General features: G+C 36.2%; 1 protein-coding gene and 2 long non-coding RNA genes across 9 annotated transcripts in view; 1 reads left to right on the top strand and 2 right to left on the bottom strand.

Annotated features, from left to right (window-relative positions):
• The window catches only part of LOC108881900 (class I histocompatibility antigen, F10 alpha chain), a 272592-nt gene that overhangs the window by 1656 nt on the left and 256997 nt on the right, over positions 1–13939 (bottom strand). For 5 of the 7 annotated variants that reach the window (XM_051068650.1, XM_051068648.1, XM_051068643.1 and 2 more), the window contains exons 2-5: positions 12494–12612; positions 11472–11732; positions 8691–8969; positions 8162–8224 (exon numbers count right to left, since the gene is read on the bottom strand). In XM_051068650.1, the coding sequence (XP_050924607.1) occupies positions 8162–8224; positions 8691–8969; positions 11472–11732; positions 12494–12542 (652 nt within the window). In that variant the 5' untranslated portion in view covers positions 12543–12612. Of the gene's footprint in view, positions 1–38; positions 318–601; positions 869–1606; positions 2064–8161; positions 8225–8690; positions 8970–11471; positions 11733–12493; positions 12613–13939 lie in introns of those variants that run through there. The other 2 variants (XM_051068655.1, XM_018674100.2) reach the window with 2 other exon arrangements.
• Positions 59–8898, top strand: LOC127140872 (uncharacterized). Its single transcript, XR_007811361.1, has 2 exons — positions 59–207; positions 8860–8898. It is a non-coding gene; the product is annotated as an uncharacterized LOC127140872 (long non-coding RNA).
• On the bottom strand, positions 4896–6811 carry LOC127140867 (uncharacterized). Its single transcript, XR_007811358.1, has 2 exons — positions 6671–6811; positions 4896–6225 (listed from the first exon to the last, which is right to left on the bottom strand). It is a non-coding gene; the product is annotated as an uncharacterized LOC127140867 (long non-coding RNA).

Genomic DNA, 13939 nt, shown 5'->3' with positions numbered 1-13939 from the left:
AAGTGACAGAGAGAACGAGGGAAAAGGTGAGATTCTACCTGTTCTCAGCAGAGAGCTCCTCCCATAGTTCACATACTTCTTCAGCCACTCAGGACAAACCTGGGTCAGGTAGTTCTTCCACTGAGCGATCGAAGCTTTGTTATCGTCCCACTTGAGTTTGGTGATGACAGCCTGTGGTTTTGGAGCGATCCACGTCTCTGTCTTCAGGTCAAAAACTATGAAGTCTTCTCCATCGTAACCATGTTGATCGTAACCTTTAACCTCTCCAGTCTCATTGTCCCACTCACAGCCAAACATCCTCTGGGCGATGTGAACACCTGGTGATCAATAAGTGGATTAACTGATTAATCATCTCACATCATATAAGATCATTATGGACACAGACACACTGACTACCACAAATACACTGTTTATAATCTCTGTCAGTTACTGTGGGTGAGATAAACAGAAACACTGTCAGTGCAGTGTAGCAGCATCCGGTATCAGTAATGAGTGTGTTGAATCTGTGTGTGTGTGTGTGTGTGTGTATTAATTTGAAACACAGCAGGTAAAAAAACATGTTGCTGTTTAAAAAAACGAGAACTGAAACAAACAAACAAACCTGCAGTTTGGTTGAAGCGCTGCTTTGCAGTCTGAATGTTGGCTTTGAAGGCCTGCTGGATACGGCTCCAGTGCTCAGCTTCACCTGCCAAGTACTCTGGGTTATCCTCGGTGACTTTCTTCATCCAGTCCTGTTTGGGTTCTGCCGTCTCTGTGCTGCTGTCGTAGCGAATCATCTGAACTTCATCAACCGAACCGACAGACACAAACTCTGGGAAGTTTGGGACGTGAGAGGAACCAGTGTAGAAATACTTCAGAGAGTGAATCACTGAAAGACAAAGTGGTGATTTTAGTTTTAATGATCAGTCAGACGTTCTAATAATCTCTGCTGTGAGGTTAATAAACCAAATATTTCCAATATTTTTTATGGCCTCTAACTTATTCTGACCAGTGTTTACTCATGGCTCTTCCTTGAGATTTAGGATTAAAATTTAAACTCTATAACTTCTTGAAGATAAACCTAGAACATGTTCACAGTTTGAAGTGTGTCTTTTTGCTCTTTTCTGTTTCTATTGTCATTTTTTGAGTTGCAGTGGATTTCAAATATTTTAGTATAGTTTTTCTTTTTTTTTGCTATGATATGTATTGTCAGCTGTGAGACCTTATATCAACAGGTGTGTGTCTCTCCTTATCACGTCCAATCAGCTGAATCTACCACAGGTGGACTCCAATCAAACTGCAGAAACATCTCAGCAACAATCCAGAGGAATTAGAGGCGTCTGAGCTACGTTTATTAATTTAAAGTGTCGCAGCAAAAAGCCTGGATACTTGTGTCAATATGATATATCAGTTTTTCTTTTTTAATGAATTTGCAAGAATTTCTAACATTCTGTTTTGACCTTGTTATTGTGTGGTATTGATCATAGGTTGATTGAATTTACAATCAGTTATAAAGCTGCAACATGTGAAAAGATTGAAGGGGTCTGAATACTTCCTGAATGCACTGTAACAACCTTAAACTCATACATGCTGCAGTATATAGATACATTTAAAATGTTGAACTCACCTGAGGCTGCGCTGTTTATTCCCAGAAGAACCAGATAAATCACAGTCTTCATTGTGTCGGATCTTTATCTGTGATAGAAGAACTACTCGTGTGTTTCTGTCCGGTGGAGGAGGCTGAGGATCCAGCTGTGGATCAGTTTAAACTGGACATTCAGTGTGAAACCAGCAGCGTCTTCTCACTCAGCTTCACCCAGTGTCAGCTGTGACAGGACCGTTAGTTCACGGCTGAGATCTCAGTCTGAACCACAGCTGTTTCCCTCAGGGACCATCAACAAATCAACATTTAAATCACTCACAGTCAGAGTTATTCTCAGCTCCTTCCTGCTCTGCTAACCTGCTCATATTACTGAAAATGCAGAAGACCTGCTTTGACTGCTAATGTGTGATTTATCTATTTTAAATAGATATTTGAATACAAGATTACTGCATTTTTAAATAGCTTCCATGTGATTTTAAATCCATCCAATCCAAGATACTATAACTACCCTGAACACATCAGTCACATCAGATTTTATTTGCATTTAGGGCATCTTCTATTTTATATTTTATATTATTTTATAATACCTATATGAAAATGCTTCTTTTTTAAAAAAAATCGAGGTATCAAAGCAGTTGTACTACACGAGATAAATGGTATATATGGCATATATATATATAGTGTATTGTAATATGGTCGAGTTAGCAGGTGCTGGTGTGTGTGATTTAAACGGTGACTTGTTGACGGTCTCTGAGTGAACCCGCTCTGGTTCAGACTGAGGTCTCAGAGGTGAACTAACCGCACTCTCATTGCCAACACCGGGAGAAGCTGGATGAGAAGAGTCCGCTGGATCCGGAGCGACTGTCTGTTGGACTACAATCCAACCTCTGAGACAGAAACACGGAAATTTACATCTGAGCCAATGATGATTCAATGTGCGCGTCGCGTCACTTATATCTGGGTTAAACTGAGTTTAATACCGGAAGAGAAATAACATCTGTTCGTTTTTCACATGAGTGAGAGAAGACTGAAGGGGAGCATGAGCTCTCATAATACATCGATGGAGACAGTTTATTCTACTTTCTCTGCTTTGTTCACTTATGATAGCAATATTATAACTTAGGCAGCTGTGATGTAATGTGCAGAAATGTATTCCTGCCATAGACTGGACTATGATTCCTGCTCTGGGAGGTCAGAGGTCACTGTGAGCTACAGGTCAGACAGTATCATTGATAACTGATAAACAAACTAACGTGTCACATCTGTTATCTGGATGTAAATGTAATGTAACTCTACTTTTGAACCTGAGAATAATCCATGACTGATCATATGTATTCATCAAATTAGGAAAAATTAAGTTAAATAAGATTGATTCAAATATATTAAGTGTCAATGAACAGCATCAATCAATCATTTTTTTTTTTTAAATGTTATATAAAAAAACAATGTGAACCTCAAATAAACAAGTCAGGATTTTTAAAAGCACTTTTATTGATTAATAAAATCTAATCTGTGCAAATTGTTGTGAAAAATATTATTTATTAATATTTATCTTAAATACATGTCTTGATTACTCAGGAAAATGTTCATACCTCTCTAGTAGGCTATAAATAAGCTCCAGAGTAGTGGACATACTGAGATTGTCTGGTAAAAGTATCAATACAACAGTGTAAAAATACTCAAAGTTCAAAGTTTTTTTCAGGGGAAAACCAAAGCACAACACAGAGCCTGATGTGTGCAGTGTGGAGAAGAGTGAAGCAGATCTCCAAAGTCTTATGCACTGAATGAAATAAAAAAATATAATAAACAGTGGCAAGGAAAAGTTAAGTGAAGTCTTTGGAATTATCTGCATTAAGGTATAAATTTGTTTTAAAATGTGGTCAGATCTTCATCTAAGTTACAATTAAGAACAAACACAATCTAAGTCATTGTTATCATTTTATTTTCATGTAAAAAGTCAAATTCTTCCTTTCACTCATCTGTGAAGAGTCATAGGTTTGTCCAAACAGAGGAAATTTAGGATTTGGAGAATTTTACAGAATACTTAAATAAAAGTACAAAAAGAATGAAATAACAATGTACCTTAATTTTACATTCATTTATGTAACCCAGCAAAAGTACTTTTACGTTTACATAGCGAGTCCCTTGTCCAACAACACTAGTAAGAATTTCCTGTTTTGTCAGTGTGCTGACATAAAACATCCAACAACCTTTTTAGAAACCCAGCTAAAATTAAAATATAATATTCAAAAACAGGTCAATATATGTACAACATGAAACATACAACAACAATATACTCTCGATTAAGAAAAACTTAAAACGACATTAATTACATCTTGGCTGGAGCCTATCCCAGCCGACCCTGGGGAGTGGCAGGGTACAGGCTGGATAGATCAGAAAACTCTTTACTGGTTGACAAATATTTCTTTTCTCAAGGTATACATCATCATATTGCCAGAGACTTTCAGTTTAAATATGAAAAGAGGAGTGAATGTGCAGCATGAGGTTATGTGTGTGTATCTATACATGTAGGCTATAATTAGGTTTATATCATCAATATTGTTTTTACAACAAAAACCCAACACCAAAAATATGAAACTGTGCAGAATTCAGTCCCACAGGTACTCTGCAAGTATTAGCATTTCAAATGAAAAAAACAGGTTAATCACCGTAATATAAACAGGTCTGTGAGGATCCGTTTGCTTTTTTCATGCCTAATGTGACACTCACAGAGTGCTAGGGATTAATGATAAGACCTCAAAAAATAAATCAGAAACAACTTAAAAAACACAGGGGAAAACCAAAACACCACACTGAGCCTGTGCAGAGTGAACAAGAGGAGTGGATCTGCTCAGGTCTAACACCTGTATATACACAAACAATGTGACATGAGAAAAATCAGTGGTTGTACATATTAATATTCCCTCCATTTTGTTAATAAACTAATAGTATAGGCCCCCTATGATATACAAATAAAATAAGAGAATCAATATTGTCTTAAGACCTTTCTTATTAGACACAGCAGCAAACCAGACAGAAGAGAAACAAAAATGATTCTACAGAAGTGGACTCAAAGTCATCACTATCATTTCTGCTCATGTGTAAAGTCAAATTCTCCCTTTCAGTTACACATAAAGAAAAACAGGTTTGTCTAAATTACTCTGTTCTTGTTCTTTAGTTTAACATCCACTGGTCACAGCTCATTTAGTTTCTCAGACATTAGTGAATTAAGTAATTTTCACTGTGGCTACAGTCACAGATGTGACAGCATATACTGTGTGAGGAATCACAAAAAGACACAGAAAACCAGAAATTTGGAATTTTGGAACTTTATTGAAGAGTCAAAGAAAAGTACAAAAGAATGAAATAACAGTGCAACTTCATTTAACATTGATTTATGTAACTCCACACAAGAAGATATTTTGAGCATCACTGTTCAATTTCTAAATGTTTACAAAGATAGAAAACTCCTTTGTCCCTTAAACACTAACAGATTAATAATTTTCTATTTTTCTATCAGTGTGCTGAGAAGCTTAAAACATCCAACAACCCTTTAAGAATCTCAGCTAAAATTAAAATATAATGTTCAAAAACAGATCAAAATATTGATAAGAAACCAAAAACAATATACTCTTGATTAATAACTTCAAAGCCATAAATTACATCTGAAGCCTGATTAGAAACAAAACACATCTTTAATTCTAACAATTGTAAAGAAATATACACACAGAATATTTACACAACTGGAAATTAAATTAAGAAGTTTTGTTAATGTGTGTGTCTGGGGGTTGGAGATTTGATACAACCTATCATTGTAATTTTATGTTGCTTCATATTTACATCATGAAAAGTTCTATTTTCTGGAAAATCAAATCAAGTAGTCATTGCACCAGGCATTGCACTGAGATAAACTTCATACCAACACCTACAGGTAATTTGGAGTCTCTGATTTACACAGGAGTTTTCTGGATGCTTGCTGATTAATTTGTGGTATTGTCTTGTGATCTTAAACAATCAGGGAACTAAAGAATGTCTTTCTCAGTATAAATATAGTCCAGAAAACTCTGCACTGGTTGACAAATATTTGTTATCTCCAGTTATACATCATCATATCAGAAGACCCTCAGAGTATAGATGAAAAGAAGAATGAATGTATAATATGTGGATCTGTGTTGTATCTATGTATCTATATTTAGATTTGTATTATCACTATTGATTTTACAACAAAACCCAACACCAAGAATATAAAACTGTAACTATAGTGGATTTGTTTTAGATGATCACACAAACCTTTATATTAACTGTATCTATGAAAAGAGATGTGATGCTTTCATTGGTTTGAATATTATGTTTAACTTATATATAATCATCCTCATTTGATTTACTAATTGTGCAATTTAAGCAAACTTAAATTACTTTTTTGTTTAAACTAAATGATCAACTGTCATGTCACTATTTATTTTTAATATCTGTCAATTTATTTTAAATTTTTTCTTCGTATTATAATCAATAAGAATCTACTAATGGATTCCCAACCCTGACTCTGTCAGTTTATGATCTTAATAATTACTAATGAATCTCCAGTTTACAGAGAAGAATGTGGTGGCATCTCTTTGTTCCAGTGTAAAAATGTCTCCATAAACCTGAAGAGACAAAGAGGAAAAAAAAACATTACATGAAATTAATAGAAATGTTTGGAGAATTCCACAAAATATCCTAAAATACCTAAAATATCCATGATTCAGTCAATAAAGTGCTGACATTTTGTAAACCCAGTGTTCACCTACAAGTACAATCATTTGTTTTCATTTAGTTCATTAGCATTTTAATTAATTTGTGTCACTGGTTTTATAAAGATAAATATTTGAGTTTTTTAAACACACATTGTCACATTGATGAGAAGATTTCTGAGAACATCTATAATATAAAATATAATATAAATTATCTTTACTAGTGTGGAAAACCAATTTCACGTCAGAAGATTTTTTTTGACAACTACAACAAGTTTCACAGTGGATGAGGGAACAACCACATCAGGTTCTTTTGCAGACAGTTCATCAGCTTTGTTTAACATGTGAAGTAACTCACTGTGTTCAGGGTGGTGAGTTTGTCATTTAGGCGCTGGGATTCAGCTGCTCCATGACCTCTGGGTTGCTTACAGCTGTAAGATCAAGAAAATAACGTCAGCCCACATTTTTCTCTGAACTGACACTGTTTTATTATTAACAGCTAAAACATTTAATTTTCAGTCAAGTTTTACTTACGAGATGGAGGGCGTTTGGCTGAAATAAAAAGAATGAAAATTAAAGTTTGTTTCATTTTTACAATCTGGGTAAAGCATTACCTCAAATACTCAAATACTAAATAAATTAGACAATCTGTCTGTTTTGTTTTCTCACCGTTCTTCTTCTTGTAAAGGAAGAGTCCAATGGCAGCGATGGCGATGACGAGAGCAAGAACGACCACTACAGCGATGATGATGATGGGGGTCATGTCAGGGGCTGTCGAGCAAAAAACAACAAATCAATCACAGCCTGTACAGATGAAGCAGGTCAGAGGAGAAGAACGTCCACCTGCCAACCAGACTACAATCCTGTACACTGAGAATTTAACCTCTGTATAAAACACTACATGTTTGTTTGTCCTGCTGTTGTTAATTTCAGTTTTCATCCCTACTTGTCTGTATATAATTACTGCATCTGTGCTTATTTATTCTTGACTGTCTTTGTTTAGCTGTTTGTCCATGTTGGTTTCTGTGACACACATTTGTTTTTTGTTTGTGGGCATACTTGGTCAATAAACTTTATTCTTACTTATTTATTGATAGCTCTACATATTTATCCACTTATTCAATATTTTCAGCTACTTATCCTGTCAAACTGACCAGTGGTTCTGTCAGAACAGTGGCTGTTCTCTCTAAATTGAGGGGACACTTTAAAATGGCTACACATCACCTGAAAAATTACTATCTGTCATTAAAGTTTACAATGATTTAAGCATTAATATGAGTTTATAAATTTGGCAATTTCAAAATCATGTTTGACTGTTGACATTATTATTTTATTAATCAAAATTAACTGAACAGTCAACAAGCACCACAAGAAATCTGATGGACTCTCTTTAAAACTTAGGCTTTAAATTAAGAAAAATAACTTTCAGATTTATAGGGATTTGTCAAGGTCACATAATTATCCAAAACTGTGGTACATACATTGGTTTAATACTGATTTGATAAAAACTGGATGAAACTGACCAAAGAATTACATGAAGAAAGAAAACTTCCCATTATTATTTCTATTATGGTAAATGAAATGTGTGTTTCCCACTTTCATTACTTGATGATTCAAGTCTTACTGTTGGTCCTGATCGGTACTTTGCCGAGCTCAGTAACGATGTCGTCCTTCACACCAGAGAGCTGAAACACACATTCATACTTCTGTCCAGGTGCAGGTGATTTCAGCTCAACACTCATCTGGAAGGTTCCATCATGGTTGGGGAGGATCTGTCCTTTCTCCACGCCATCATGAAGATCCTCTCCATCTTTCCTCCAGAACATCATGGCTCTGTCAGGGTAGAAACCTGTAGCGTGGCAGCTGACTGGAGAGGAGGGAGTCTTCTGGAGGAGAGACACTGAGGGAAGGGCTGGAGGGAGAAGCAGATTATAGTTTATTTCTTATAATTTACTGCATACTAACATTACCATTCCTGTTTGACGTTATGTATTTTAAATGTCTTAGTTACACATTTTAACATATATGAAAAATGTAATTAAGAAAAGAAAGGGTGGTGAGACAGAGGAGAAAAAGACAGATGAAGAAAAGTGAGGAAGGAGTGAGAGACAGTTTGGAAAAGGCAGAGGGCAAGAGACAGTGATGGAAAGTCAAAGTAAAAGAGACATTAAAGCAGAAAGAAATGGGGCAGAGAGGAAGACAAAATGGTGAAAACGAGAAGTGATAAATATATAAGAACAAGTGAAATCATTAGTGAGTAAACACAGTGGGTCTGAATATGTTGATTCATAATTATTATAATGTCACTGCTGGTTAGAAACAGAGAGGAAACATGAAGATTGTTGTTCATGAAACTACATCAGATCACGTGATTCTACCTGTTCTCAGCAGAGAGCTCCTCCCATAATCCAAATACTTCTTCAGCCACTCAACACACTCCTGGGTGAAGTAGTTCTTCTCCACTGCGATCAAAGGTTTGTCATGGTCCCACTTGTGTTTGGTGGTGACAGCCTCTTGTTTTGGAGCGATCCATGTCTCTGTCTTCAGGTCAAATGCCACAAAGTCTTCTCCATCATAACCAATCTGTTCATAACCATTAACCTCTTTATTCTCATCATCCCACTCACAGCCGTACATGTTCTGGACAATGTGAACACCTGAGACAGAGACAGAGACAGAGACAGAGAGAGATCTCAGCTCAGTCAGTTATTAACAGTTAATTTCACATCTTTACCACAGAGACACTGATCCACAGACACACACACACTTACAATCATCATCATCTGAACAGTGTGGATGACAGAGAGAGAAACAGAGAGGCTGCTGGGAAACAGAGTCAGATCCTAACACAGTCCACATCCTCTCTTTACCACAGACACACACTGACTCCACACACACACACACACACACACTTTATCTACACTGTTGAAGGTTGTGTGTCTTCATGTGAGCTGCAGGAATACACACACACACACACACACACACACACACACACACACACACACACACACACACACACACACACACACACACACTCTCTCTGAGGTGGAGTCCTGAGCAGCAGATACAGGTTAAACCTGATCCTGGATTGAACATTAGATCCAGTGAAACTCTGCAGCCTGTGGATCAGTCCAACAACATCCTCTTCCTGTGAGAAACTACAGACTAGACTGTCCTCAGGTTTGTTCTAGAAGCTTCCACTGAAGGAGAGTTTCAGTCCAGGATCAGTCAGTAGACTCCACCTGCTCCACCAGGACAGTGTCCTGTTCAGCAGTGTGTTACTACAACTGCTCAGAATAAGGCAGAGACCAGCAGGACCATTATGGAGACTGGGAGGCAGTCTGTGTCCTGATTGGTCCATCCACCTGTCAATCATTCAATACAACCAACAGCTGATCAACACACTGTAGTCAGCTGATCTGATCTAATATCATCTGTAGGTCCACTGAATATTTAAGGATGAAATTATGGTTATTTTAATCACTGATTCATCTGTTTTTAATTAATTAGGTTACCATTTACTGTAAAACCCTCAAATTACTTCTTACTTACACCAGTCACTATTTAATTTTTTATAATACTAAAAAAGTCAAAAGTAGCAAATAGAAGAATATTAGAGAATGTGATGGAGGTTTAAGCTAACCTTTGTGGTGCAGAACTGGAGGGATTTTCTTCTTTAATCACAGTTTGACAGTAAGTTTAATCTAACTGAGCTGTTTAGTATTTTTCTTGCTGAGTTGTTATCAGTTCAGTTAGTCACAGTAATTAAAGCTCACACTCACTGATGCTGCTTTGTGACTGATTTTTTCTCAGCTAACAAGCTGAAGCTAAATACTGTAGTTTGATGTGTCTGACCCAGTTATTGACAGTTTATTTTAATGATGTATTTCTTGATTTCAGATGGTTTATATTTCTCACAGTCAGGTTGTAATTGTTGCATTTGCTGACTGGTTTTTATTCCAGCCTCAGCATGTGTTGACTGTAGCTGGTAAATCTTAGACCTGGATATTACAAGAGTCTGAAGAGGATGTTTGTGTGGAGAAATGCTGCTTTAACTTCTCTTAAACCTCACCTGTTTTAGATCAAACTTTCTGATTAAACATCAATATAATAACCTTAGAGTAACTTGGATTGTTAAAAGACTTCATTGTACCCAGATGTTTACAGTTTATTCTACAGATGTTATTTTTGTTAGTAAATTAAATGAACATTTCTGAAGAGGAGCCTGGATCTCTGGATCATCAGCCTCTGGAGGATCACTGACTGAATCTGCTCTAACACAATATTTCTATCTATAAAGGAAACATTCAAATAATGTTCATGTATCACTGAGGCCTGACAACATGTGGGAATATCTTAAATTAACATTTCTCACATGCTGTGCTCAGGCTAAAATCTGATCTGGTGCATTAAAATGCAGCAACCAGTGGTCTGACTCAGTAATGTGAGTTTCATTCAGATATAAATGAAGGAACCAAACAACTGAATCTGTGTTAATAAAACATAGTTGAGTTTTCTGAAGTTCCACAAAGACATACATTCTCTTAAGGGCAACATTTATTGCCAATTATCTTGGCTAGATTAACTGGATTTTAAAAAACTGTTTTTAGCCTCTAACGTACTTTATTCTATATCAAGTGAAAGAAATGAAAGATAATATACCCTGCAAACTCGGTTATAGATGTGTATGTTACTACACTGTCTGAGGACACACTGACAGAACATCCATTCATCTGACAGTTTGAATTAGGATATATTATTTTGACTTATACTCTAATTAAGAAACTCTACCTTTGCCAGGTAGCCTCATTCTGTTATTATGACAAAAATAACAACCTATTTCGCTTTTACTCATTACAGATTGAAATAGATAATTAAATATTTCTCAAATCTCTTTTTATTAACAAACAAAAGATATCCTTAACCAAATATGAAAATACATTTAAAACAAAACCCTGAGGACAAATGAAATACTTTCCTCATAAGGGCGTGACTTCCACTTTATTTCCACTGACTTTTAATCATTATTTTACTATTGATATTATTCTATTGTATGTGTGTGTATGTGTGTGAGACAGAGAGAGAAAAGAGTGTGTGAACATTGATATCAATGTCACCAATATTTTTTTTTGGTTTTCTAATGACTGTGCTCTACTCACCTCCAGTCTGATTGAAGCGATTCTTGGCAGTTTCAATGTTAACTTTGAAGATCTGCTCAGAACCAATGGACTTCTGAGTCTCACTCTCCCAGTACTCAGGTCCTTCATTCTCAGCCATCCAGTCCTGCTTGGGAATCACTTTCTTGATGTTACTGTCATAATAAACCATCTGCACTCCATCTAACATTCCCAGACTGACAAACTCTGGGAAGTCTGGGATTCCTGATGATGCGGTGTAGAAGTACTTCAGTGAATGTCTCACTGTGGAAAAAGAAAACATTCTGTCACTTTGTTGAAAAGCAGGTTACACTGTGAGAATCAACAAACTTCAAACACAAACTTGCTGTAGTGGTAAAACAAACTGGGTAAGGCTGTGGACAATATGAGAAAATTCTGTAATTGCACAAGAAATATTTAAAATCTGCAGTCATGAACTAATGACTCAAAGACAAATGAAAGGTTTATGATTTAAACAAACACTTTCATAGTCTTCATACCAACTGTTCACATTTAACTTTCCTCACAAATAGATCTGATCATTTTAGATGAATGTAGCTTTATTTACCCACTGATGTTTGATCCATTACACCAATAATGATAACTCACTATTATCACTCATCAACAGTTAAGTGAGATCACGTTGTAATATATTGGATCTATTGTTTCATCATTTCACTCAGTTTGTATCATTGTACAAAACACTAAATCTGAGCAGGTAAGAATTAAAACAACAAAAATAGTTTGTAGGTTAATGCATAACAGTGAATAAGTCTGGTTATTTCAAATGCCATATTTCTATATCAAGATGAAGATGTCAGAAAATTATATCATGAAACTGATTTCAACCGTTTTTCCCAAACAAACTGTTCTTATGTCTAAGTTTTGACTCGTCCAGAAACAAACGGCTGCCTATGTAACAAAGTTTGACGGAGTTTATTTCCGCTTTAACAAGCGACTCCGAGACGCCATCGCTTCATCTTTAAAGTTCAGTTGTAGCTATTAAACGTTTTTATGAATCTTACCTGCAGATGCAGCGTGGCACAGGAACAGGAACAAAATAACACGTCTCATTTTGATATGACACTGAGTCCAGGAAAGAAAATTAATATCAAGTCATTTTAAGTTCGCCACGATCTACCTCGTTTCCTTCATCGATTCAGCTCAACTAACATGGAACATGCGCACCAGCCTGATTCTGACCATTAGCAATTCAAAACAACGTGTGCGTCATCAGTATCTAGGTGAAAATCAAGACACCAGGTTGTTGACGAAAGCGAAACTAATGGAGCTGAAAGAGTGTGAATAAACAGACGTATGCACACAGCATTTAACCACTCTGCAACACAAAAATGTGTAAGGGCGAGACAGTTCCATTGCAATAAGTTTTCTCAATGTTATTTACTCTTCATCTTCAGTTTACCTACGGTGCAACATCACTCAGTGTCTCTGCACACTTTACAGACTGAATAAAAACACAGTGATGAGGGTGGCCTGTCCATAGCTGACCAATGGCTACAGTCAACTCCACACAGCACCAATTATACTGGGTAATTATGGTCTGTAAACGGTGAAACTAAACGTATTGGATTATAGTAGGTACATGCTACTACACAGAAAACTGCTAGTAATGTTGTCAATAAAAATTATTTTAAAAATAATAAAGACACTGTTTCTGTCTTACTGTCTGCACATCCACAAACTATCACCAGCTTATTATAGATAGTTTCTTACCATAACTAAACATGATAATAAACCCCTGTACAGAACCATACCATGAGGAAAAAACTGAACTAGATTCTAATTTCTGTGCCACCATAAAGTGAGCTCTGGCTTCAACCTGGCCATCTCTCATGGTCATCTCATCATCTGAGTAAAACAGTAGATCTCAGCCTATGTTTCACAGAAAACATCAGTCTTCTTTCTTTTTATTTTAACCGAAAATAAAAGTCAAAAGAAGGAAGAGGATGTTAAAATAAGCAGCTTACACTGTAGGTGTGTAAATCACTCACACTGTACTGTACAGTGTTGTTTATTAAGAGATCTCTGTTTCCTTCTCCTCTTGTTTTGAATTCAAACTGAAAGCTGCAGAACTGGTTATCTCTTTCTCAAATGTTAGAAGAACCAAGTACTTATCCCCTCTGTTACTGAGCTTTTTAATCTGTCTGTTTGTCAGTGAAGCTTCTTGTCTGGTTTACAACTTGAATTACAAAGTGTGAGAGAAAGAGTGAAAGCTTTGTCATTATTATGTAATTCTCTATTATGTATGCAAAAATCTTAATTTACTTTATTTTTTGTGCTCAGAAAATCTAGCAAAGCTCTATGACAAATAGCACTGTGTGATTTTTAAAGTTTCTAAACTAAGATGCACACTGTATCACACTTATGCAAATACATGCTGGCACACACAGTCACTGTGCCACACCTCACCATCCGGCAACAACAGAGTGCTGCCATTTTGTGTCTTCCAT

Source organism: Lates calcarifer, linkage group LG3 (assembly GCF_001640805.2).
Source record: "Lates calcarifer isolate ASB-BC8 linkage group LG3, TLL_Latcal_v3, whole genome shotgun sequence".
Taxonomy (NCBI): domain Eukaryota; kingdom Metazoa; phylum Chordata; class Actinopteri; family Centropomidae; genus Lates; species Lates calcarifer.
The sequence above is the reverse complement of the archived record's forward strand: the minus strand, read 5'-3'. Positions and strand labels throughout refer to the sequence as shown.